Consider the following 23007-nt stretch of genomic DNA (forward strand, 5'->3'; position numbering starts at 1 on the left):
TCAGCGGGTTTTTAAAACTTGCGTATATACCTTGTTTCTCCTCAAATAAGGAGCTGAAATACTTTACACGAGCATGCTAAAATAATTCTTTTGAATAATAAACATTTATTTCGTAAGTCAAATAATCACTTTCAAATATATCTTCTATGTAAATCCATTTTTGGGCATTAGATTTTTTAAATAATATACCAGTGTTATTATCATAAACAATTGGAGGGAATAACAGTTGAAATGTAGTGTAGACAGAAGCTTATTTTTCCACATTCAATTTGAACAAACAGAAAAGAATATTGATCACATAGAATTAAATATTTTATTTTAGATAATAAAAATCTCACGCCCACTCTTATACAGTAAAATGTAACTGAGTACTTGCTTAAGTAATGAAAGGGTTAAGAAGTGACCTGGGTTATACTCCGAGTTACAAATACGTTATAAATCTGCAGAAAGATTGACATTTTCCGAGTGAAACTCCAATAAACGACTAAACATTCTCAAACATTTTATATAAAGAATAAATTATCCCTGATTAACATGTTTTTGCTTTAGTGTCAGAAAAGTCACAACACATTTGATAAACATATGTTAAGAGCCAGTTTTCTAGGTGTGGGTTCCATGGTACCATCTATGTGACGTTTATTCAGAAATGACGCCAAAATTCTTAGAACAGAGCACATCAGGGTGGAGGAAGAGGAGCTCGCCAGCCTGACACAGCTAGTCAAAGCAGGTGGGCGGGGAGGGGGGGTTGTCACTACGCAGGCAGCAAAGGGAAGGGCACAGCTGAGCCGGACGCGACCCCGGCAGGTGCATGGACACCAGGCTCGGGATTTTAGTTTTTAGAGTCCAGAGACAAATTCCAGTCAGATTTCTGGTTTGAGTCGAGCCTTTCTTCCTGAATTTGTGACTTCTCACCTGAGGTACTCGCATACTTAAGGGAAAAGACGAACACATTGGGATTCAGTTTTGTTAGAATCTAAGCTGGAAACCAGCTGAGGACTAAGGCCAGCCCAGGAATCAAAACTCACGTTTCCGGTAAAGAACTGTACGCACAAACGGACTTGGCTTGTTAATGGAGCAGAGAAGGAGTGGAGTTGGAGGTTAGGCTCTTAAAGAAAGAGAAAGAGCAGGGGAGGGGAGAAAAGAAAGGAGGATGCAGAGGAAGCGTCTAAGAACTGAGCGACATGCACCAAGAGAAAACAGATTCGGTCCACATGACATCCTGCTTTGGGCACCTCTGCCTAGAGGTGCTTTTCAGGGCCAAAAAGCTAATTTCCCATGTGCTAGACAAAGGCCATCAGAAAGTTCTGCCAGGTTATCTTCGCCCTTCTGAGTGCCCGTGCCGAATTTCCTAACGGGACCTGCATGCTTCTAAGCCGGACGAGCTCAGCCCCAGCAGGCTCACGCTGCTCACGGACCTGTATTTTTGGCTTCTATGCTTTTCGAACACATTTGACTCAATAAACCTGGTCCCGATTCCTCCTAGCCTCCAAATATGCACACAATCCACTCCACCAAAAGGAGGGTTCCTGGCTCCCACGGTGGGGAGGAGGGGGGCTGTTCTGTACTGCAGGGAACTCCACAGCAGAATCAGTGGCCCAAAGGAAGGGACAGATGGATGCAGCCCGCCACCATCAGTGCGAATGCCATGCGGAGTACTTTTGGCAGACGACAGAACGTCACCCAGCCGAATGTTATTTAAAAATATTTTATCAGGTTAAAAGGTCACTTCGCTTTCTGTTTTTAATCTATAAAAACTAGTATTTGCTTTGGAACAGAACTGCCTACAGTACTTTTCTTCTTGGGGATTCTTTGTTTTGGAGTAGTGTCTGTGCTCCAGGCTCCTTCTCCAGGCTCCTACTAACCCAAGTTATGTTGCAAAGGTGGTCTTAACGGGATGTCATTTACTTAACTCTTTAAAACTATTAAGGCAATTGTTAAATGTACAGTTATTTCCTGGGGATTCTTCTCTGAAAGGGGAAGGATATATTGATAAAATGATATATTCTTCATGAGGCAGTTAAGATAATTTTGGATCTATTTGAAAAAAAGAGTAATTATTTAGTTTGAAACTGGTATCACTAATGTCAAAGTATTTGATTTTCTTATTTATCTGCAGCTCAGACTCTGTGCTACACAAACGTTGTCAAACAAGGCAAAGAATTACACTTTCCAAGGTTTAGATTACATCCAGAGGACAGAAGGTAATTTTTGCCAGTGTGGACAGAACAGTGATGATGGGTACTTCATTGTACCAGTTTGATCAAGAAGTCTCTGTGGTTCCTACACTGGACCAGATCACGTGCACACGTGTGTGTACCCGGAGAAAGAAAGGTGCTCGTCAGCGTCATGGTTTCTCAAATGTTTATTTGCTCTAAGTGCACGTCATTCAACTAAGATGAGAAGGTGCGTCTCCCAAATACCCCCGGTTGTAAAATCTAGGAATTTACTTGTTTTAAATATAGAGGTAAGGTCAGTATGAGAATGTCTTTAACAACCAAAGAAAGCAAGCTAGATTAGGATGACACCTGGCATGACCGTTCTCTAATTTTCAAAACCTATGACCTGAGCTTGTAATGGGCAAAGGCATATTCATGAAAGACATTTCTAAAAAGTGCACGCACCATCTAAGTGTCTAGATGTCGCTACAGAAGGCAAACCTTGTAAAAAAGGCTGATGAAGACCAGAAGGAAGTGGACACTGTCCCGCACACTGAAGCAGACTTCCACGCCGAGGATGAGCAAGGTGTCCAGGGAAGTAATGCCTCAACTGGGCCGTTACAGCAGCTCTCAAATCAAGAGGGAGAGGGAGAGGGGCCCAGGGAGCAGGAGGGAGGGAAACCAAGCACTTTAAGAAGGGAGGCCCCACTGTAATACAAGGTTCTCCAGCTGGAAGGCACATAAAAAAGAAACAGAACAACAACTTACTAAGACAATGGAAATTAAAAGAAAAAAATCTCCTGCGGGTGTGAAGTACAGCTGTATCACGAGGATACGAACCAACTGGACTTGAAACACAACCTCTGACACAGGGACTGCCTGACCCCAGGGACTGGGTCAACAGGGAGCGAGGATTTGGTGCTTCTGACTGCGTTTCAATGATTCTTCAGCACTCAGAAAAGCTATCGTGCCTTTGAAATGGAGACCCCAAATCCTCGATGTGACGAAAAGATTTGAAATTGTAGAGTTAATACAAATACTGAGTGTTGGTATGTCCCACGGGTTAGACCAAGTTCACTGGTCCAGCTAAGTGGAGTCTTCCATGCTTTGCCCACCACCACTCAGAGTTACAAAGTCAACTAAACGGAAAAGACGAAAGGAGCAATTACAAATCTCTCACTTCTTTGCCTTGGTTACATGTCCATAATTTGCATAAAATAAATAATATGCATTAAATTAAAAATCAGCATTAAAATTGGAAATGAGAAAAGAAAAGCGCAGCAGTCTGGTATTCTTAAGGCCAAACAATAGAGTTCTCTTTAAATAGACACTTTATTATATCCACAGGCGATAAAATCCCAGAGCTACTGTTAGGCACGTAAATATAGATCCTGCAAGAAAACAAACAATTGTGCATATTATTATTTCTATTAATAGTTACTCTGGGGGACATCTTTTTATTAAGAAAACAGACACTTATCCACCAAGAAAGTAAAACCAAACCCAAGAAACTTAGCTTGCTCACTGGAGTGAAACATTCCATGAAACACCTGCCTATTAAAAACCCCACGCCTTGAAATCATCATCTTCAAAGTACAAATGGATCCAATATCCAAGAAAAATTTTCAACAGAAATGCAGAATCACAAAAATTCTGTGGGCACAGAGTACATGCATCTATACTACATAGAGACACTCTTTAACTTCCTGCGCAAAATTCACTTCTAAATACTATTATACGTCAAAATACTGATTAATTCAAAATGTTAGATTTGAGTGCAAGTCATGGCTAAGTAAATTTTTTTGGGGGGTACATGAATCTTCATTTCCTCTTTTGGCTCAATAATTGCAAAAGTAAAGTAACTCCTTAAACGGAGGGCCACCAGTCGAAGCAGAGAGAGCACAATGCAGCAGCCTTTCATTCCATCTGTAGAATATCCCGACTTGAACGACACTAAAAACAATTCCAGATAACTACAGTTCAATGATAGCATCTTATCAAATAAAGATTCAATCAATTGTAAAGTACCTCGTTTTATTTACTACTAAGAGAGAAACAAATGCCAATTATGATTCATCACCTACTGGAAATTAAGACGCCTTCCAATTTCAAAGATGCTAAAATATGAAAAAGTGTTAGAATCAATGAAATGCAGTATCTGTCTCTGACTTCATTTATACGTGTACTTCACTTTCAGCTTGCTGTAACTACCTAGGCACCAAGCGGCTTACCTGCTAAATATTTAATATTATCAAGCTTGTGCGACTCAAGCATGGTTTTGAGGCCAGCGACCTCGGTGTCTATCTTCCGGTCTGTCTGCGTGATGGCCCGATCCTGCTGGGCGTGCTTTTAAAACAGAGAGAGTCATGGCATTAGGCCACTTCGGATACATCCCCCGAGCTGTCAGTCCCGGAGCCCCTTCCCGTCAGGGTGCAGTCAAGGGACGCCTGGGGTGGGACTAAGGAGACCCGGGCTTTAGTCTGAATTCTACTAGCCTGATTCTGTGTTGCATTGGTCAGGGCCTCAAATGTCTCTAGGCCTGTTTCCTTCTGCTGGAAACAAGGGAAAAATACCGCCAGGCCTGCCTTCACATAGGCTGTTTTGAGAATCAAGTGCGCTAACCTACGGGAGAAGGCTTCTGTCAGTTACAGACCGCTCTGCTGCTTAGGTTAAGGTTACGAGGCTCGTCTGTTCTCAGTGGCAATGAATATGCCTCACCCTTCTGACCTCCTCTCAGTGAAAGGTACACAAAAAATGCTTTCTTAAAAAAATGAACACAATCTTGTGTGGTGCTTGCCTTGACACTATTTCTGTTCACATTCTTCAAAGGTTTTCCTCTTTCACAGTTCAAATGCCAAGTGTTTTTATTATTATTACGAGGCTTGGCTCTACTGAGAGCCTGTATGTGTTCTTTCCCAGATGAAATACAGTTAAACCAGATACATAATTAACTCCCAAAGGGTGGAGAGTTCAGGTGATGTTATAAAGTGTCTGTAATATTTCATTAATGCATAAAAGCACTGGAAATACTTCACCAAAAATCCCAGGGCAAGGTAAATAGCTCCCTGTGGTGAACAATTCAGGTAACGAATAAGGAAATAAATGCCTGGATGAGTGAAATATTCCAGAGGAATAGTTCAGTATTCTCTCATGGAAGACTCTTGCCAGTTTCAGAGGTCCCAGGTAATACAGGATGGAAAAGAAGTAATGCATGCCGTTAAGTTAAAAAATATAATTAAAAAAAAAAGCTCCATTCCTTATTATTCCTCAATGACCAAGGCTTAAACTTTCACTAAGATAACTAAGTATTTCATTAAGTACAAAAAAAAATCCTATGATATTCCACTTCTGGGTATATATACCCAAAAGATTTGAAAACAGGGACTCCAGCAGATTATATTTGCCCATGTTCATAGCATTATTCACAATGGCCACAAGGGGAGCAACCCCTTAGATAATCAAAATGTATATCCATCCAATGGAATATTAGGCAGCCTTAAGAAGGAAGTTCTGAGACAAGCTACAACATGGACGAAACTTGAGGGCATTACACTAAGTGAAATAAGCCAGACACAAAAGGATAAACACTGCATGATTCCACTTAGATGAACTACCTAGAATAGTCAGACTCAGAGACAGAAGGTAGATGGTGGTAGCCCGGGGAGGAAGAAATGAGTTTGTGCTTAACGGGCAGAGTTTCGGTTCTGCAAGATTAAAAGCGTTCTGTGGTTGGATGGTGGGGATGGCAGCATGACAGTGTGAATGTCCTTAATGACACTAAACCGTTCACTTCAAAACGGTTACGACGGTCATTTTTATGGATATTTTGGCACAATTAAACAAAATCCTATGACACTAAACCTGCACGTATTTTCCTACGACACAGCATTACAAACAGCAGTAACCAGGCAGGGGTGAAGCAAAGATGAATAAAATGAACAAGAAAAGTCAGTCTCATGTCTTACCAAGGACACCATCTCTGTTTTTATTTCCAGGAGCTTCCTTTCATTTAATGAAAACTGAAACAAACATGGAACACAGGTCAGATTCTGATTTATTCCATTCTCTCTCTCCTCCTCCTCTGGTGCTGTAAGTACGCTGGGCTCAGTACTTTCAAGAGTATGTAGTATGAGAAGCCACCCCTAATGAAGCAGCCTACTGCCTTCTCCTTTAGACCTGTTTTTTGAGCTTTCTTATTGATACTCATCACTCCAACATCTGGATTCCCCTTGGCCATCCTCCGCCTCTCTCTCTCCTTGTTTTCTCTTTTCAGCTCTTTGCTGTGGTGTCTCCAGGTCCCTCCCACTATTTTAACAGCGTTCCCAGGGACCAATTTAGATGGATGCTGAGTCATGGCTTTTCGGCTTTGAGAGGGTTGGAAAAAGCAGGGAACAGTTCAATCTAGGAGTTATCCCATCATTACTACAAACAAAACTCGTCAATATTTGAGGCTTAGACAAAAGACAGAAAAGATACAAAGTTGGGAGAAAAACAGTTGCAAGGAATACTATTCTGTGACATAAATTTTGCCTTGTGATTATAAAACACTATGTAAATATACACAGATACGGGAAATATACTAAACCATCACATGCTGGTTTTAATCAAAAGCAAAACAAACCAAAAAACACAAACCCATGTGAGGGTTGTCACAATCCAGTGTTACTAATGGAACTGACTAGTTCCACCCAGAATTAAAACAGTATCTTGCCTTTGGCCATTAATGTCTGTGAAAAGATTTCTGTGCAATTTTGTTGACGCTGGGATGAGAAGCAGACGCGTCTCCTTAGTAGTGGGCGTTAAGATTTAATTGAGCGAATTAAAATCTATAATTTAAGTGAGGAATTAAAAATTCTTCAATCAATTAATATTGTTATGGGGAAAAATTAATGCCTTGAAGTATCTAGAAACTTTCTAGCTATATAATGTTCCTCTGGGACTATCAGGAGGACACAGTATTAAAACAGCATTGCTTAGAAGTAAAAAAGGAAAAAAATCCCCAAACCCCAAACCAAGAGCTAGTCCCAGGACCCAAGAATGCTCATCTCCAGGTTTTTAAATGTCAGGGTTTCAGAGAGCTCTGCACCAGATAACCACCAGAGGGCGGGGTGGAATGGGATTCTCCGCACCCCTTTAAACCAGTGTTCACTAAGGCAATATTGACTCAGCTGCAGGAGAAAAGAAAGGCCTCAATCTTGACATTGTGATGATTTTTAAAAATAACATCTATGTGGCCCTACCTCCCTGCACCCCAAAGCAGTTTCTAGGCCATACTGCTTTTGAAGCTGGCTGTAAATATCACCACAGTTAATTTTGTTGAAACAGTACTATACCTATTAAACAAGGGAACGAGAGAGTTAAATAACTCATTTTCAACAATGCATGTTAAATTCATGCTAGCTGCATAATAATACACTGTCCTGCACGTCAGAGTAATCTGAATTTAGGATTACCAAGGATGACTTCTCCGCTAGCTTAGCAAATCACATAAATTCACTGGTTTTAATCCACCTTCCCATCTCATATTTCCCAATCTCCTAGGTACAGTTCTTCCCAGCTTGGTTAACTACAGGCATCTTCCTAAATGAAGTGAATTCAGAGTTTTCGCTAAGCGCACAACCCTTAGGGAAAAGGTAACCAAAAGAATTTTTCCTCTTGTAGATACTAGTCATATGCTAGTGATCATGATTGTATTTCAAGACTGGAAAGACTAGAAAAACAAGGACATAATAAATATTTTGCATAACAAAGCTCAGCTTAACTCATGAAATCCAGAGGTAGTTCTGAAATACAGTTCAGTACTTGTTTGAATTTTAGTATTAGCTCCATTTATCACTGCAGCACATTTTGGTTAAAAGTAAATTGTGAAAAACGAGGAGACAATGAACAACTGTGAACACTATTTCTGCATGTGCATCTAGTTCTCTGTTAGCAAAAAATGCTATATACGCCCCATTTCTCATTATGCTGAGAATAAAGAAGGTATCTAACTAATATTATCAAATTCAAATACAGCCCAAATAGTGGCCCGTAAAATTCCAAACCAGATAATTCTAATTTAATTTCTGCCTATCAAACACCCCTTGGCAATTTAAACTACTGTGTGTAAATTTATCATTTCATTTCTCTTCCAAAACTACTGAGTATGACAGATGGGTTAAAAGTCACTAGAGGCAATCCAACACATACAAAACATCCAACTTACCTGGATGTTCACGTTCACTGCAGCACTATTTACAGTAGCCAAGACGGGGGTGGGGGGGAACCTAAGTTTCCATCAATGGATGAATGGAGAAAATGTGGTGTATATAAAGGCCATGGAGTATGACTCAGCCATAAAATAAAAAAGAGATCTTGCCATTTGCAACAACATGGATGGACCCTGAGGGCGTTATGCTAAGTGAAGTAAGTCATACAGTGAAAGACACATACCACACGATCTTACTCATACTTGGAACCTAAAAAAACAAACAAAAAGCCCGAGCTCACAGATACAGAGAACAGGTTAGTGGTTGCCGGGGGCGGGGGTGGGGGGGGAGGTAGGCAGTGGGTGAAATGAGTGAAGGGGGTCAAAAAAGTACTAACTTTCAGTTATAAAATAGCTCTGTTCTAGAGAAGAAATGTACAGCACGGTGACTAGGGTTAATACTACTGTACTGTAGAGCTGAAATTTGCTAAGACAGTAGGGCTTAAAAGTTCTCATCAGGAGAAAAAAAAGTTTTGTAACTTATGCGTGGTGATGGACTTACTGTGATGATCATTTTGCAATATATACAAATATGGAGTCATTGTGTTACACACCTGAAATATAATGTTATGTATCAATCGCGTCTCAGTAAAATTAGAAAAATTTTAGAAAAGGAGTGTTAATGTGAGAGCTCTGAGGAAACAGAATTGTATTTATATGCATTACCTTTGAAATGCATATAAACGGGCATTTCAAAGGGCAGCAAGGCTGCTCTTTTCAGTTTTCTCAGGCCCCAGGCATGATCCTACAAGCTGCTGTACTCACGTTATATATATATTTTATATATATATGTGTATATAAAATAAATATATAGTTTATTCACAACCCACAATTTGTGATAACTTTTTGGCAATAAACGTACAGCACTACTTTTCCTAACTGAAAATTTCAATTTAACATAACTTAAAGAATCATTCAGAATTTGCATTTCAAAACAACACAATAAGTCATTAAGCTTCTCTATTAAAAAAAAAAAGACTATGTGGCAATAATTTAAATCTTGAATTTTCAATGTAGCATTTCATTTAATATTATGTAATATCAATAATTTAACATTATTCGAGTCAGATAACCAACTTTTGTAAAATCAGGGCCTGCGGAGGTTTAAGTCAAAGTTAAATAGATCAAGCTTGAATTTAACTTCTTTATTCATGTCTAAAGGACCCACAATGTAGTATCTCTGAAACAAACAAAAGAGATTCAAATTTGATTTGACCACGATTTTAATTTTAACGTTACTTCTGAAAGCATCAAATTTCAGCCCTAATCCAAGATATAATCAGAATAAGGAAAAAACTGTGTTTAACAATGATATGCAGGTAAATACTTAACAATACTTATGTAAACTTAGACTTGACCAAGTGTTTCACCTTGCAAAGAAATGAACCCATACTCTGGTTTTAATAAAGGAACATACCAATTCTTTCACTCTGCTCTTTTCTAGACTGAAGTCTAATTTGGTATCTGTTCGGACTTTGACCACTTCATCCTAGTAGGAGGGCAAACGACAAAGAAAGAAAGAAAGAAATCCAAAGTAAGAAATGGATACTCTTTGAGGATGTGAGCCTGGGCCTGCTGCCTCTCCTGCTCCCACCCAAGCGGCAGGGCCAGGGTGGGCAGAGAACTGGGATGAGGAACTAATGAGGCCAGGAGACTCTGGTCAAGCCATGCGTGAAGTCAGCCCTGTCTTGGGATTTCCCAGTTATACATACAAATTATCCCCTTTCATGTTTGAGTCAATCCAGAGTGGGTTATTGTTATTTATAACCTCAAGATTCCCAACAGAATCGCCTTGTGGAATTTATGAATCAAGCTGTTCTCTGGACAACTTTGAAAAGCTGAGATAGATTCAAAGAAGTAAAATGTTAAATTCTCGTTTAAAAAACGCCTTCCTTCTGACATCTGTCAAGATCTTTTCTTCTTTAACATCAATGTCCTTTCCACTTAAGAAAAAGAAAAATCAAACAGCTGTCACAGTCAGCCTTATAAAACCACATGTAATTCTCTAAAGACAGACTCTCCTAAGAGAATCTAAAAGTTCCATGTGGCTGTTGTTGAAGATTTTCTATTTTAAAATGTCTTCATTTCTCCTAGATCATAGTTTTCTTAATGAATTTCATTACAGACATCAGTAATTTATTGACTAGTTGTGTTCTTAAGTTAAATCCTCCAATGTGTACTTTTGAGATACAGCACACAAATATTTAAAACAGAATTAAGTTTTTAGGAACATATAAAGTATTTCTAACATTATATTTATCACTAAGCTAATGTGACTACAAACAAGCAAGCAAACAGGACCGAGAATCTTACCGTTACTTGTTGTTTTAACCGATGTAGTTCAAGTTTGATTTTCTAAAAACACATTAAAAAGAAGTCAGTCAAGGATGTTTTGAAGGATAGAAGAAAAACATAAAGCTTGGTAAGAAATATCAGAACATACATTTATGCACAGGTTCAAGTTCTTCCCTCATGACATGAATGAACTTGGCCACGTTCAGAACACATTAACTGAACAGTCTCAGTGGCAAAAATGATTTTTCGTCGTGCCAAGGTGGTAGTACAATCATGGATGTGTCTTGAGATATGTTTTAATTCATCCTGAAGGCCACACAAAATTAGTAACCCAGCTGGGTTTTTTTTTTTTTTCAACATACTCATTTGCCTTCAGAGGCCCTGTTTTAATACTTCCTTCAATATTTTTTTAAATTCTGCCCTCAAACAGCTGACTTCAAGACAACTTTGACAGTTTCAAACTTCACCTTCTGCTAGCAAAAGAAGGAATCTTCTTCTAAAAAGTTTCTTGTAAGAGTAAGATCAATAGGTAATAAATAAACATCCTTCATTTAAATAGGACTAAAAATAAAAGGAAGACGCAGGCAGCACTTAAATACTGATTCCATACGCCCCACTTAAGAAACTAAGGGATATTTTACAGCAGTACTTGTTCATAATAACTCCAAACTGGAAACAACTCTAATATATGCCACAATAGAATAGTATGGCATATTCCTATAATATTATCAACAATGAAAAAGAATGGTCTATTACGCAAGACACACTATGTGATTCCATCAGATGAAGCTCTGGAACAGCAGGGCTAGTCAATGGCGGCGTAAGCCGGGAGAGTGGTGTCCGCCGTGGGAGGAGTGACCACAAGGGGGCGTGAGCGGAGCTTTTCCGGGGTGTTGGCAACGTTCTGCTTCTTGATCTGACTGACAGCCTACCCTGTGCAAATGCACCCAGATGTACACTTCCTTGTGCACGTCTGTGTGTGCGTGTTACATCTCAATGTCTTAACGTAAAGCATTTTGTAAATGTGAGTGGTTCTTCAGTTTTACCTCATTTTCTGATCTGAGGGCTGAAAATTCACTCTTCTCCAAAATAATCATATCTTTTTTCACATTAGCAATCTGAGACATTACTTGCTGAAGAGTGATCTCCTGGGAAAAGAAACACAAAACATATAGCCTAGCCAGGCCTAGAAGCCCACCTCCTTCCATCTCCACCTGGTATCATCTTAAGGACAAACTACAATGGGGGCACAAGAGGTTCTGCAAGGTCCTCCGGTTTCAAAACAGGACAAGAATAAGGACTCAAGTCCAGCAGCAGCACCAGATGAATCACAGATAATAGGGTGGCAGTCAGACCAGCAGCTTGAGAACACACAGCTATCATTCTGGCCACACACATCTCCATTTATTCAAGTGTTGTTGACTAGAATAGTCAGTTTTCAAATGGGATCATTCTATAATAGCTGACTAATTCGCTTTGAGTAAATATTTCTTTATGCCTCTGGAATCATTTTCCTATGATGTATGGTTCAAAATTACTATATGCTTTTCAATAGAATGTTGTCCAAAAACATACATCACAAATAATATCCCATCTTCCGATTTTAAACTTGCTCGAGTGCCCCGGCAATGCTACCTGCTGCATCTTGGTGACCATATCTTTGTAGACAAGGTCCATGTTGGCTTCCATGATCTTGACCAAGGCAGAGACGATGATTTCTGCTTGCTGAGTAGTAAACCCTAGGCAAACACACAAAGACCATCACTCAGGAGACTCCAGTTATCAGGAAAAAAAAAAAAAAAGCCTTCATAGGAAGGAAGAAAACACAAACTCATACATGCAGGTGGGCATCTGAATTCAGAGGCAGGTGGAGAGTCTAGTGACGTAGGCGGGTGAGGAGTCAAGGCACAGGCTGTGATGTGTCTGTCACTTGGGACAAATGTGACACATCTGAGTCTGCCTCCTCGTGTAAGACGAGGGGTTGGGCTGCCTGCCTCTGACGTCCTCCCTAGCTGTCAAAAACCCTGTTTCCAGAGAATGTCTAATGACAAAAGGATGCCTGCAGTGCAAGGTGAAATGAAAAATAGCAAGACTCAAAATTACAGATACAATGAATCGCTTTTGTAATTTAACCAAGATTCTGGGTAATTCTTATCTTCTTCTGTATTACCTAGGTATTCCACAATCTTAAAATGTATATGGTAGTAAAAAAAAATTTACTTCAGAAGAGAAAGCTTAATTATTTCATAACTGGCATAAATCAATCAAAGTATTGGCTATATAAATAATAATTCGGCGGTAACTTACTTAATGTTAAAAGACAAAATCAGTTCTTTCATTTTCCTACCCCAGTCCTCCTCAACCACTACTGAGAGGAGCCCAAACTGGAAAACATATTGTGATACTCAGTAAATGTTGCTGAATTGAATTATATATTCAACTCAGCAGTGCTACTGTTTTTAGTAACTTTAGATACTAACTTTATTTCACATTGTAAATTCTAATTAAAATGCTTAACACCAAGCCCCTGGAATGTAATTCTTTCTATTAAATACTTCCATCTGTAAGAACTTCAGCAGAATTTACTGATTCTTGTAATTAATTCATGGTACACTTGTTTAAATAAAGTTATAACTGATACAATTTGGATGAGATTAAGCACGGAACTATAGTTTTAAAAAACAAAAACACAGATTTAAAGGAGACAAAAAAAGATCTCCAAAGCTCTACTTCCTTTATTTATTCAAAATCCTTTCATTTTCAACAGGTGGGTCATGCACAGCTAGAAAAATTGCCCAAAAAATCACCCACCAAAATATTAACATTGTTCAGGTCTGGGGTACTGGGATTCTTGTTTCTTTTCTGTCCTCTTAATGTTCTGAAAATTACTATGCCTTTCACAATTTTTAAAACTTATTAATAAGAGTTCATCATTAAACATAATTAGTTTTGGAAATTATGAAGCAAAGAAAAAGAGATTGAAAGAGAACTTATGCTGATAATAAAACAAATAAACTCCAAAGTCTTGTAATTTAGAACCACCTATGGGAGGAGAAAGGCTAAGAAAAAGCAGAAGTTAAGCCTGAAAACCTCCTATGTAGGAATGAGAGAACAGGACAGAAGCAGTGCTGGTGAGATTACAGACATAGAGGAAGTTTTGTGAATCAGGAGACATAACTCTGGAGAAAAAAAGGATAGAGGATGGAACATTCCTTGGAGGGTTTTCCCTGGCCTTATCCTGACCCACATCTTAGACGTCCATCCTTCGCGTAAGCACCGTCACGCCCTCCATTTCAGTGGGGTCCTCATATCACTGGTCTTGAAATAAGCAAATATTCCTGAGTCATGGCTTGAAATCAAGAAAAGCAGGAACTATATATACCGAAACATCACATTTTAAACATGAAACATATGCAATTTTTATTTGTCAAAAATAAATAATGAATTTTTTTAAAGGCGGGGGAGGGGGAACAAATGCCACCTCTCAATGAGAGAAAGGATTTGCATCCACTGCTGCCACCCTGCTGTGGTCACACTTAGCAAAATTAACGATGCTCCCTTGACATCATCCAACGCCCTGTGTGTGTTGAAACACCCCCATTATCTCTAGTATGTCTTTTTACAACTGGTTACTTTGAATACAAGAACACAAGCTCCACCACACACACAAACACACACACACATGCGCAAAGAGAAAAAAGAAAAAGGAGAAAGACTTCTGCTTATCAAGATAATTTTAGATGCCCCTCTTTTCACTTCTACTTTTTTTTTTTAAATTCTGAGTTGAAAGAAGTTTGGTGAAAAAGGACTACTATTTCAAGTTTGAGAAGAACAGCTGTAAAAATGATCATTGAGTGTGTGACGGTTTTCCTAACATGCACTCTAGTACATTATCTAATGCTCAAATTCTTATTATGCCCAGGCTACCAAGGAGGGAACAGGACTTGGGAAGGGAGAAAGGTTACTGTGGGGCCCCGCAGTTGGAACCTGGCAGAGCCAGAACCCAGAGCTTCTGCCCCACCCCCACCCCATAAGCACAGAATCACCTTGTCCTGGGCACGGAAAACTCATCTACAGGGGGGGCAGCTTTTCAGGTATGAGCACGCACAACTGGATGAAAAACTGTGAAGTCCAAACACAGGTGTTATTTCAAAGGCATGAACTATGATATCTGAGATTCTGACTTGGAGAATATACGTGTCACAGGAGAGAGAATTATGCTGTGTACTCAATTTATAACGAGTATTTGTCTAGATAAGATTAACTATGAGAATGCTACCTATGTATTAAGTGTACTTTCAGTAACTGCCATATGTCAGAGCAATCTTTTACATCAACTAACTCAAAAGCAGTAAGAGAAAATGTTAGCCTGAATATTTTCTTAAAAACCCACAATACGTTGAAATCACCCATACCTACTGCAAAGCAACATATTAATTTCATAAAAATTTTAAAAGCACACAAGAGGCACAGGAATAAAACTATCACTTTTATGCTCAGACGGTTGTCAAAGGAACCATTCTTGAGTTCTGCTGACTCGTGTCTAAATTTTTGTCTATAATGCTATACTTCCAGAGTGATGTTATAGAAACACACTTCACTTGGACAAAGAGAAAACATGTGAGAAAAGTCTCAACTGTACTGAAGAGGTAGTAATGTCCTTGAACAAAAAATGAGGACTTGAGAAATGGAGACTGGTCAAAAGATTATCTGTAGACTTAAAAGTCAGAGGGCTGTGAGAAATTAGATAAGGTCATAAGAAGTCATGATCTGTAGTGTTTTTCTGCAGCACTGAGAGAGGATTACCATTTTCTTCGAGTAAACACACGAAGGCGTGGGTGTCAAAGTAGAGCTTCCTACACCCGGAAGAGGCAAAGTCCTTCCTTTTGCTCTCCAGCTGCAGGTTCCCAGCGCAGAGGCTCAGCTCTAGGGTGAAAAGACAATCTGGTAAACAAAAGTAACTCAGCACCAGGAAATAGTAAAGTATACCTCAAAAATTGGTCTTTTTTTTTTTTAAACAACAGCTTTATTGAGATATAACTCCCACACATACAATTCACCCATTGCAAATGTATATTTCCATTGTTTTCAGTATATTACAGAGTTGTGCAACCAACCCACTATCAACTTGAGAACATTTTCATCATCCAAAAGGGACCCTCCACCCTCCAGTGATCGCGCCCCAATCTCCTTACTCCCCCAGGCAATCACTTACCTCTTCTCCGTCTCTACGAATTTGCCTACTGGGAACACGTCATGTGAACAGACTCCTTGGGTATGTGTTTTCCGGTGATTGGTTTCTTTCACGTAGAGTGTTATTTTCAAGGTTCACCCACCTTGTAGTACTCAATACCTTACTTCCTTTTATTGCCTAATCATATTTCGTTGTATAGACCAATTTTTTTTTCACCATGTCATCAGTTGAAGAACTAACCATAGGAGGGTTCCAATTTCTCCACCTGCTCAGCATTGTCAGTATCTGTCTTTTTTATTATAACTATCCTAGTGGGTGCAAAGTGATCTCACTGTGTTTTGTTCTGAGTTTCCTTTATGGCTAATGGTGCTGACCATGTGCTTATTGACCATCTGTATGTTTTCTTTGGAGAAACATCCATTCAGACCCTTTGCCCGTTTAAAAAAAAAGGGTCATCTTTTTATTACCTAATTGAGAGTTCTTTATATATTTTAGATACACATTCCTTATCGTGTATCTGACTTGCAAATATTCTCAGTCTGTGGGTTGGCTTCTGCCTTCTAGATGGCACCTTCTGAAGTACAAAATTTTTTAATTTTAAAAATTATCTTTTGTCCCTTGTGCTTTTGGGGTCGTATCTAAGAAACCATTGGCTAATTCAAGTCCACATAGATTTACATTTGTTTTCTCCCCTAAGTTCTGCAGTTTTAGCTCTTACCTTTAGGTCTTTAATCCATTTACTTTTTGTTTATGGTGTGAGATGGGGCTTCAACTTCACTCTTCTGCACGTGGACGTCTAGCTGTCCTGGCACCATCTTCTCCCTTAAATTGTCTTGTAACTCTCATCAAAAAATCAACTGACCATAAATGCAAGGGTTTATCTCCGAGTTCTTCATCCTATTCCTTACGTCTGTCCTCAGGCCGGCGCCCCATTTTCTTGATTACCAGTAGCTTTGTAGTAAGTTCTGACGTCAGGAAGTGAGCCCTCCAACTCTGTTCTTTTTCAAGATTGTTCTGGCTCTTCTGAGTCCCTTGCATTTCCATATGAATTTAGGCTCAGTTTATCAATTTCTGCAAAGCAGCCACTTGAAACTTTGATAGAGGTCGTGTTAAATCTACAGGTTAATTTGGGGAAGTACTGCTACCTTAACAATATTAAACTCTTCCAACCCACATGCATGGGATGTCTCTCCATTTATTTAGGTCTTTGATTTCTTTAATAATTATGTAGGTTTCAGAGTATAACTTTTGTACTTTTTTTGGTTAAATTTAAGTATTTTATTCCTTTTGACCCTACTATAAAGGAAATTATTTTTTATACTTTTTAGGCTGCTAGTTCACTGCTAGTGCACAGAAATACAACCAATTTTTGTTTCTGTACAATTTGTATCTTGATCTTGGATCCTGTAATCTTGCTCCATTTGTTTTCTAGCTTTCATAGTTTTTAGTGAATTCCTTAGAGTTTTCTATGTACAAGGTCATGTCGTCTGTGAACAGTAATAATTCACTTCTTACAACATGGATGAGTTTTCACTTTCTTGCCTAACTGCCCTGGCTAGAACTTCTAGCACAGCATTGTATGGAACGGTGAGAGCAGACATCCTTGCTCCTGACCTTGGGACGCAAGCACCTCGTCTTTTACCATCAAGTACAATGTTAGCTGCGGGTGTTTTGGACGCCTTTTAGCAGGTATGGCTGTTTCTGTTCCAAATTTGTCAAGTGTCTTTTAACACGAAGGGGTGTGGGATTTCATCAAAGTCTTTTTCTTTGTCTTTTGGAATTTTATCAAATTCTTCTTCTTCTTCTTCCTCTTTTTTTGAGATGATCATGTGGTTTCCGTCCTTTATGTTGTTAATATGGCACAATGCACTGAACTGATCTTCAGATGCTAAATGAACCTGCTGTTCCTGAGACGAAATCCTGTTTGGCCACGGCGGATGCTCTTTTTTTACGTATTGCTGGATTCGGTTTGCTTGGTCAGGGTGTACAATGCTATTTCTATAACCAACACATTATTTTTCTATTCCCTCTGTGCAAAGGGAATCTAGCGTGTCCTTTGCAGCCAACTTGCCCTTGGGGCAGGAGGGAGGGAGGGAGGAGGCCACCTCTGGAGGGTCCATCTGCTGGGGCCAAACCAGAAGAGGCAGGTCAACTGAGATAAGGCCCCGCAGAGAAATCCCAGGCCCTGGATGCTCACCTCCACTCCCTGGCACATTACAGCTTCCCAGCCTTTTCTCATCACCTTGCCTTTCAGTGTCTCTGCTGGTTCAAACCCTGTTCACCCTGCAAAGTTGGTCAGCACTGACCTTCTCCAAAAAGTCTGTCACTCTTCCTCTCCCTTTCCCATTTTGTCGTCACACTGGCAAGGCATGGAGGGGTGAAGGTGGGCAAATCATTAACCCCTCCTTGACCTGTTTTCCTTATCTGAGGATCATCACAGAATCTAAGTTCCCATCTGATCTGATGTTTAATGACCCTTTAAGAAGCAGGGGGCGAAAGAACAGAAACAGAAGTGTGTACAGCCAGAGTGTCAGTGCCCGTGTACAAGCCTATGCTCTGAAGGTCCTTCAGTCGCGGGTCTCGGATGGAGCTGCGTCCCTGAATGCCCACTGATGCAACACTGTGTAAATCTCTTCGCGGGGGGTCTACCTGGGACCCTGCAGCCCTCCCGAGCACTTAGAGCGAGCCCTCTCAGAGCTCTTGCTAGTATTTTCCTAGGAGATACTGGCCTGTGGTTTTCTTTCCCTGTCTTTGTAAAAGCCTACCTTTATGTAGGCTTTTTGTATTTATGTAGAAATAGAATAGTATTTATGTATTACCTTTTCTATGAATTTCTGTGCATCTAACCAGAGATCCAACCCATTGTGTAAACTGGTCAAAGGGCTCACTTGAAGTATTTTATTCCTTTAGTAATGGTTTCCTGGCTTTTATGGTCCACAAACCACAAAGAGAGTTTAAAAAAAAAAAAGAAACAACTGCAATGCGAATACGGAATTCTGTCAGGAAAGGACATTTAAACATAATAGCTCCTTACTCTTACAAAAGAGACATTTTTGACTCAAAAGAAAAAACAGAGACGGACAATATAAAATAAAAACCCTTCACTTAATCGTAATAGAAACAGCTATACAGAAGTCTTGCTACATCTCTATCCCTACTTTTCTACGATGCCAGGTGTTGTGGCAGAAGAGGGAAGCGCCATCTACTAACCCCAAGTTCAAAGGTGTTCCCAGCGGCTCTCCTCAATGACCAGAAAGATACGTTAGCTAATCAACTCTTAGTCTCAGTCCTCCACCCCTAAACACTCAAAGGAAAGTGCAAGTAAGCAGAAGTGTGACACGATGCGTCTCTGTGAGCCCACAGCAGCGGTTCCCAAATTACTGGCACCCTGGAAAGGGCCTGTGACTGTGGGCACAGCAACAAGGTAAGCTTAAGAGATCCAACAGCCACTCTGTACCAGCATCGTTTGTAGACCGACAAAATAAAAACTGCAACAATTACAGTATGTATGTGTGTGGTCGCCAGTTAAAAAAAAAAAAGGCCCTCAGACTCAAAGGGCCACTAGCTTACAGCACAAGGCAAGGCATGCAAAGCCTGTCCTAATTCAGCCCACTTAACCCTTCCAGCTTTCTTTCTATCCACTTAGGCTACTGCTTCCTGCACTTTCACACCTTGATACTCCATTCTTAAACCTGGCTTGCTCCACTTTCTCAACTGACCAATTTTAAGCATCCTTAAATCTTCATCTAATGTGACAATGTGCTAAGTAAGCACCCATTATGTTCAGGGCCAGGCACTGTGCTATTCTGTAAGGTTCTCACTGCTGCCTCCACCCAGGTCAGCGAGTGGCCTTTACTGTTCCCTCATCTGTGTTCTCAGCCCAGGACACATAACTCTAGTACAGCACTATTTTTCATATCTGTATATTAGTCCAAGCTACCCAAGAGCAGCCAGTCTTTGTCATTTTTGTTAGCATCTGCCAGAGGGCCTGGCATACTGCAGCCCAGAAATAACTTTTAAAAAAGAAATTCAATGGTATGGCCTCTAGGATCAGCATCATGAGACTACCTAGAAAGAAAATTTGAAATCAATTCCTTTCTCTTCTTCAACTCCAGTCTTCCCGTTTCACACAAATGAGCTCACTTAAATCTGGTACCTCTTTTTTCACCCTTTACCTCCAGTCCTGGAACAAAAATTAGCCTCCATGAGAAAAGACCCTGACACAGAACAGACCTAGCCTGAGACACAGTGGTGGGTGACCTGAGACACAGTGGTGGCTGAATGAATGAATGAATGAATGAATGAAAGCATCTCCCAAGGGGCTCTTCACAGGTTACCCCACCCATCTCAGAACCATGCCAGCCTGTCCCATGGGTCAGGGAGCTCAAAAACACTTGAGTCTAGAACTGGCTTGTGGAAAGGGATGGGATTATTCGCAACCCAAATTCCTTTTTTTTTTCTCTTTAAAAAATTTTAATAGAACTGTTTTATATTCACAGCAAAACTGAATGGAAGGTACAGAGATATCCCATATCTCCCCTGCCCCTCAAATGCACAGCCTCTCCCATTATCAACATCCCCCACCAAAGTGGTCCAAATTCCTTTTTTTCTAATAGCAAAATAATCATTTGTGAGTTAAAACAAAACACCCCCCTTATACACACACAAACCAAAAAACTATCACTTTTACTTTCTAAGCAAAAGCTAATTCTAATTTAGATACTGCAGATTTTTTTCTTTTCCAAAAACTGGAATTTTTTCAATCGCAAGTGCATCTCAAAGAAATACTGCTACCTGAAAAGTGGAGAAAAGGGCTAGCCACCTGCTACTTGGCCCTCCGACCCCTGCAGATGGAAGGTGAAAGCCATCTCCCTTCCATCAAAGGGCAGTGCCCAAGGACACAGTTCTCTGGCCTTCGGAGCACCCCTGACTCGCTCTTCCTCCTTTATTGTGACAACCAGTAACTATGGTCCAAGAACTATGAATTCCCACGAATAACCAGGAAACAAGTAAACTCAGCTATGTTAAAGTGTAATATGTAATTCTTCTTGGAGGGGGGACTTCAGCCTATCAAAAGGATATTAAAACACACAAAAGAAGCCCAAAGTTAGCCGTGGACAGAGGAGGACAACCCAGCACAAACTTCCTAGCCATACACATCCTTAAGTCTAAGGAGCTCTACTGAGAACCCTGGGCACCAAACAGGTCACAAGGCTGACGACAAAAGAACAAAACACTCATTTGCTGATATAATTATGAGAGGAAAATAAATCACAAGTTACCAGCTTGTCAAAAAAAAAAAAAAAAGAGCAACAAAAGACAAAGTACAGAAATAAAGACTCATAATTACTGCAGGACACTGCAGAGTTCACTCCTTATTCCCCATCCTCCATATGTAAGGCTATCTTTACTCTTTTGCTCTGCCAGTTTCTCCCCCAGCCAAAGGTACCCTTAAATTTTAGATGCAAACAACACTTACAAAGCATTGCCCTTGAGAAAAATATTTTTAAAACAGCCGCCAGTGTGGTTACGGATAGCCATTAATGGATATGTATAAACTAACCAAAGTTATATTTTTGCCAGGTTTGCTAATTAGTAAAGATTACCCAAAGTGATTTTTTTATGAACAACTTGGGGCTAGTAAACTGAGCCTGTTTAGACTTTCCTAACCTAATGCACAGCCGTGACTGTCCTCACCTCCTTCAAGTATTTAATCAAATGCCACCTTCTCAGTGAAACCTATTTTGATGACTCTATTTATATTAGTAACTGGAGACCCAGACTACTTCCTAACCCTTACCCCCTCTATTTTTTCCCACATTCATCAGATTATGTACATATATAATATAGGTATGCATGAATTATACACACACACCCTCATCTCCTCTGCCAGAATGAAGCTCCAAGGAAGAGATTTTGATTGATACATTCCGAGTAGCTAGAAAAGTGCCAGGCACGGATGAGGTGCCAGTGCTTAATGAATGAATTAATGAACCTGTGAGAGTTTGAAATTAAATGGTACAACAATCCTTCCATTTCTTATAGCTTCCACTCTCAAACCCGCAAGCCTCCTGCACATCCCGTCACCCGGGTCGCGACACGTTGTGCACCGGACAAACAGAAACCCGCCAGCGGGCGCCACGCGGCAGCTCCACCACCGCGCGTGGGCGCCTCCCGCATCCCATTAAAATCTGCGCCGTACACCTGGTGCCTGGACTCCGAATAATTCGGATCCACTCAGCTGACCAAGGGCAGGCCAACGCGGACCAGAAGGGCGGGACCAGACAGACCGTTGTCCCTACGCCCGGGAAGAACCCGGCGACCTAGGCTGACCCGCCCTCCCGCCGCCCCGGTCCAGCCCTCACCTCTCCTCGAGGAAGCGAGCGCGGCCGCCCGGCTGAGGGACAGGGGGAGCGCGCCCGGCTGGCATCTCCACGCGCCGCCGCCGCCGCGCCCGGCCGGGGCAGCCGAGCGCCCCGCGCACGAGCGCTCCCAGTCGGCCAGCAGCCTGCGCGGGGCGGCGGCGGCCAGACGCGGGGAGGGCACGAGCAGGAGGAGGAGCAGCGGGGAGGCACGTGACGCGCCGCCGCGGGAGGCCGGGGCGCGGGAGCTCAGCGCCCCCAGACCCACCGGGAGCGCGGGCAGGAGGCGGCGTGCGGGGACGCCGCGGCGGCCTGGGCTTCCGCCGCGGCCGGCGGCCAGGAAGAGCAGAAGCCGTCGGCGCCCGGGCGAGCGCTTCGGTCTCTCGCCCGCGACGGAGCCGCAGTCCATCCCCGACGCGGTCACTGATCCGGGCACGCGCTCACGCCGGTCACGCGCAGTTGCGGCCGGACACGGACGGCAAGAGTGAACTTGGGCCGCGCGCCGAGCCCGCCCTTTCCTGCCGGGCGGGGCTCCTGGAGGCGGGGCTCCTGGAGGCGGGGCTCCTGGAGGCGGGGCTCCTGGAGGCGGGGCTCCTGGAGGCGGGGCTCCTGGAGGCGGGGCTCCTGGAGGCGGGGCTCCTGGAGGCGGGGCTCCTGGAGGCGGATCCGGAGTCCGCGAAGAGAGGAGTCCCATCCCGCAGTAGCCCCCGCCCTCCTCGTGTAAGAGATCTGGAGGACCAAGAGATGGCTGCG

General features: G+C 41.5%; 1 protein-coding gene across 2 annotated transcripts; it reads right to left on the minus strand.

The window, feature by feature from the left end:
- Positions 1-299: 299 nt before the first annotated feature.
- MCUR1 (mitochondrial calcium uniporter regulator 1) lies at positions 300-22798 on the minus strand. 2 transcript variants are annotated; one of them, XM_074348122.1, is made up of 9 exons: positions 22258-22792; positions 15505-15624; positions 12334-12437; positions 11745-11846; positions 10717-10758; positions 9821-9892; positions 6122-6175; positions 4388-4502; positions 300-3547 (listed from the first exon to the last, which is right to left on the minus strand). In XM_074348122.1, exons 1-9 carry the CDS (start codon positions 22661-22663, stop codon positions 3492-3494), a joined length of 1071 nt encoding a protein of 356 aa, XP_074204223.1. In that variant the 5' UTR covers positions 22664-22792; the 3' UTR covers positions 300-3491. The 2 variants fall into 2 exon arrangements, with proteins under 2 accessions (XP_074204223.1, XP_074204224.1); XM_074348123.1 differs by lacking the exon at positions 11745-11846 and having other exon boundaries at positions 22258-22798.
- Positions 22799-23007: the final 209 nt, after the last annotated feature.

The sequence above is a fragment of the Camelus bactrianus genome, chromosome 20 (assembly GCF_048773025.1).
Source record: "Camelus bactrianus isolate YW-2024 breed Bactrian camel chromosome 20, ASM4877302v1, whole genome shotgun sequence".
Lineage (NCBI taxonomy): Eukaryota > Metazoa > Chordata > Mammalia > Artiodactyla > Camelidae > Camelus > Camelus bactrianus.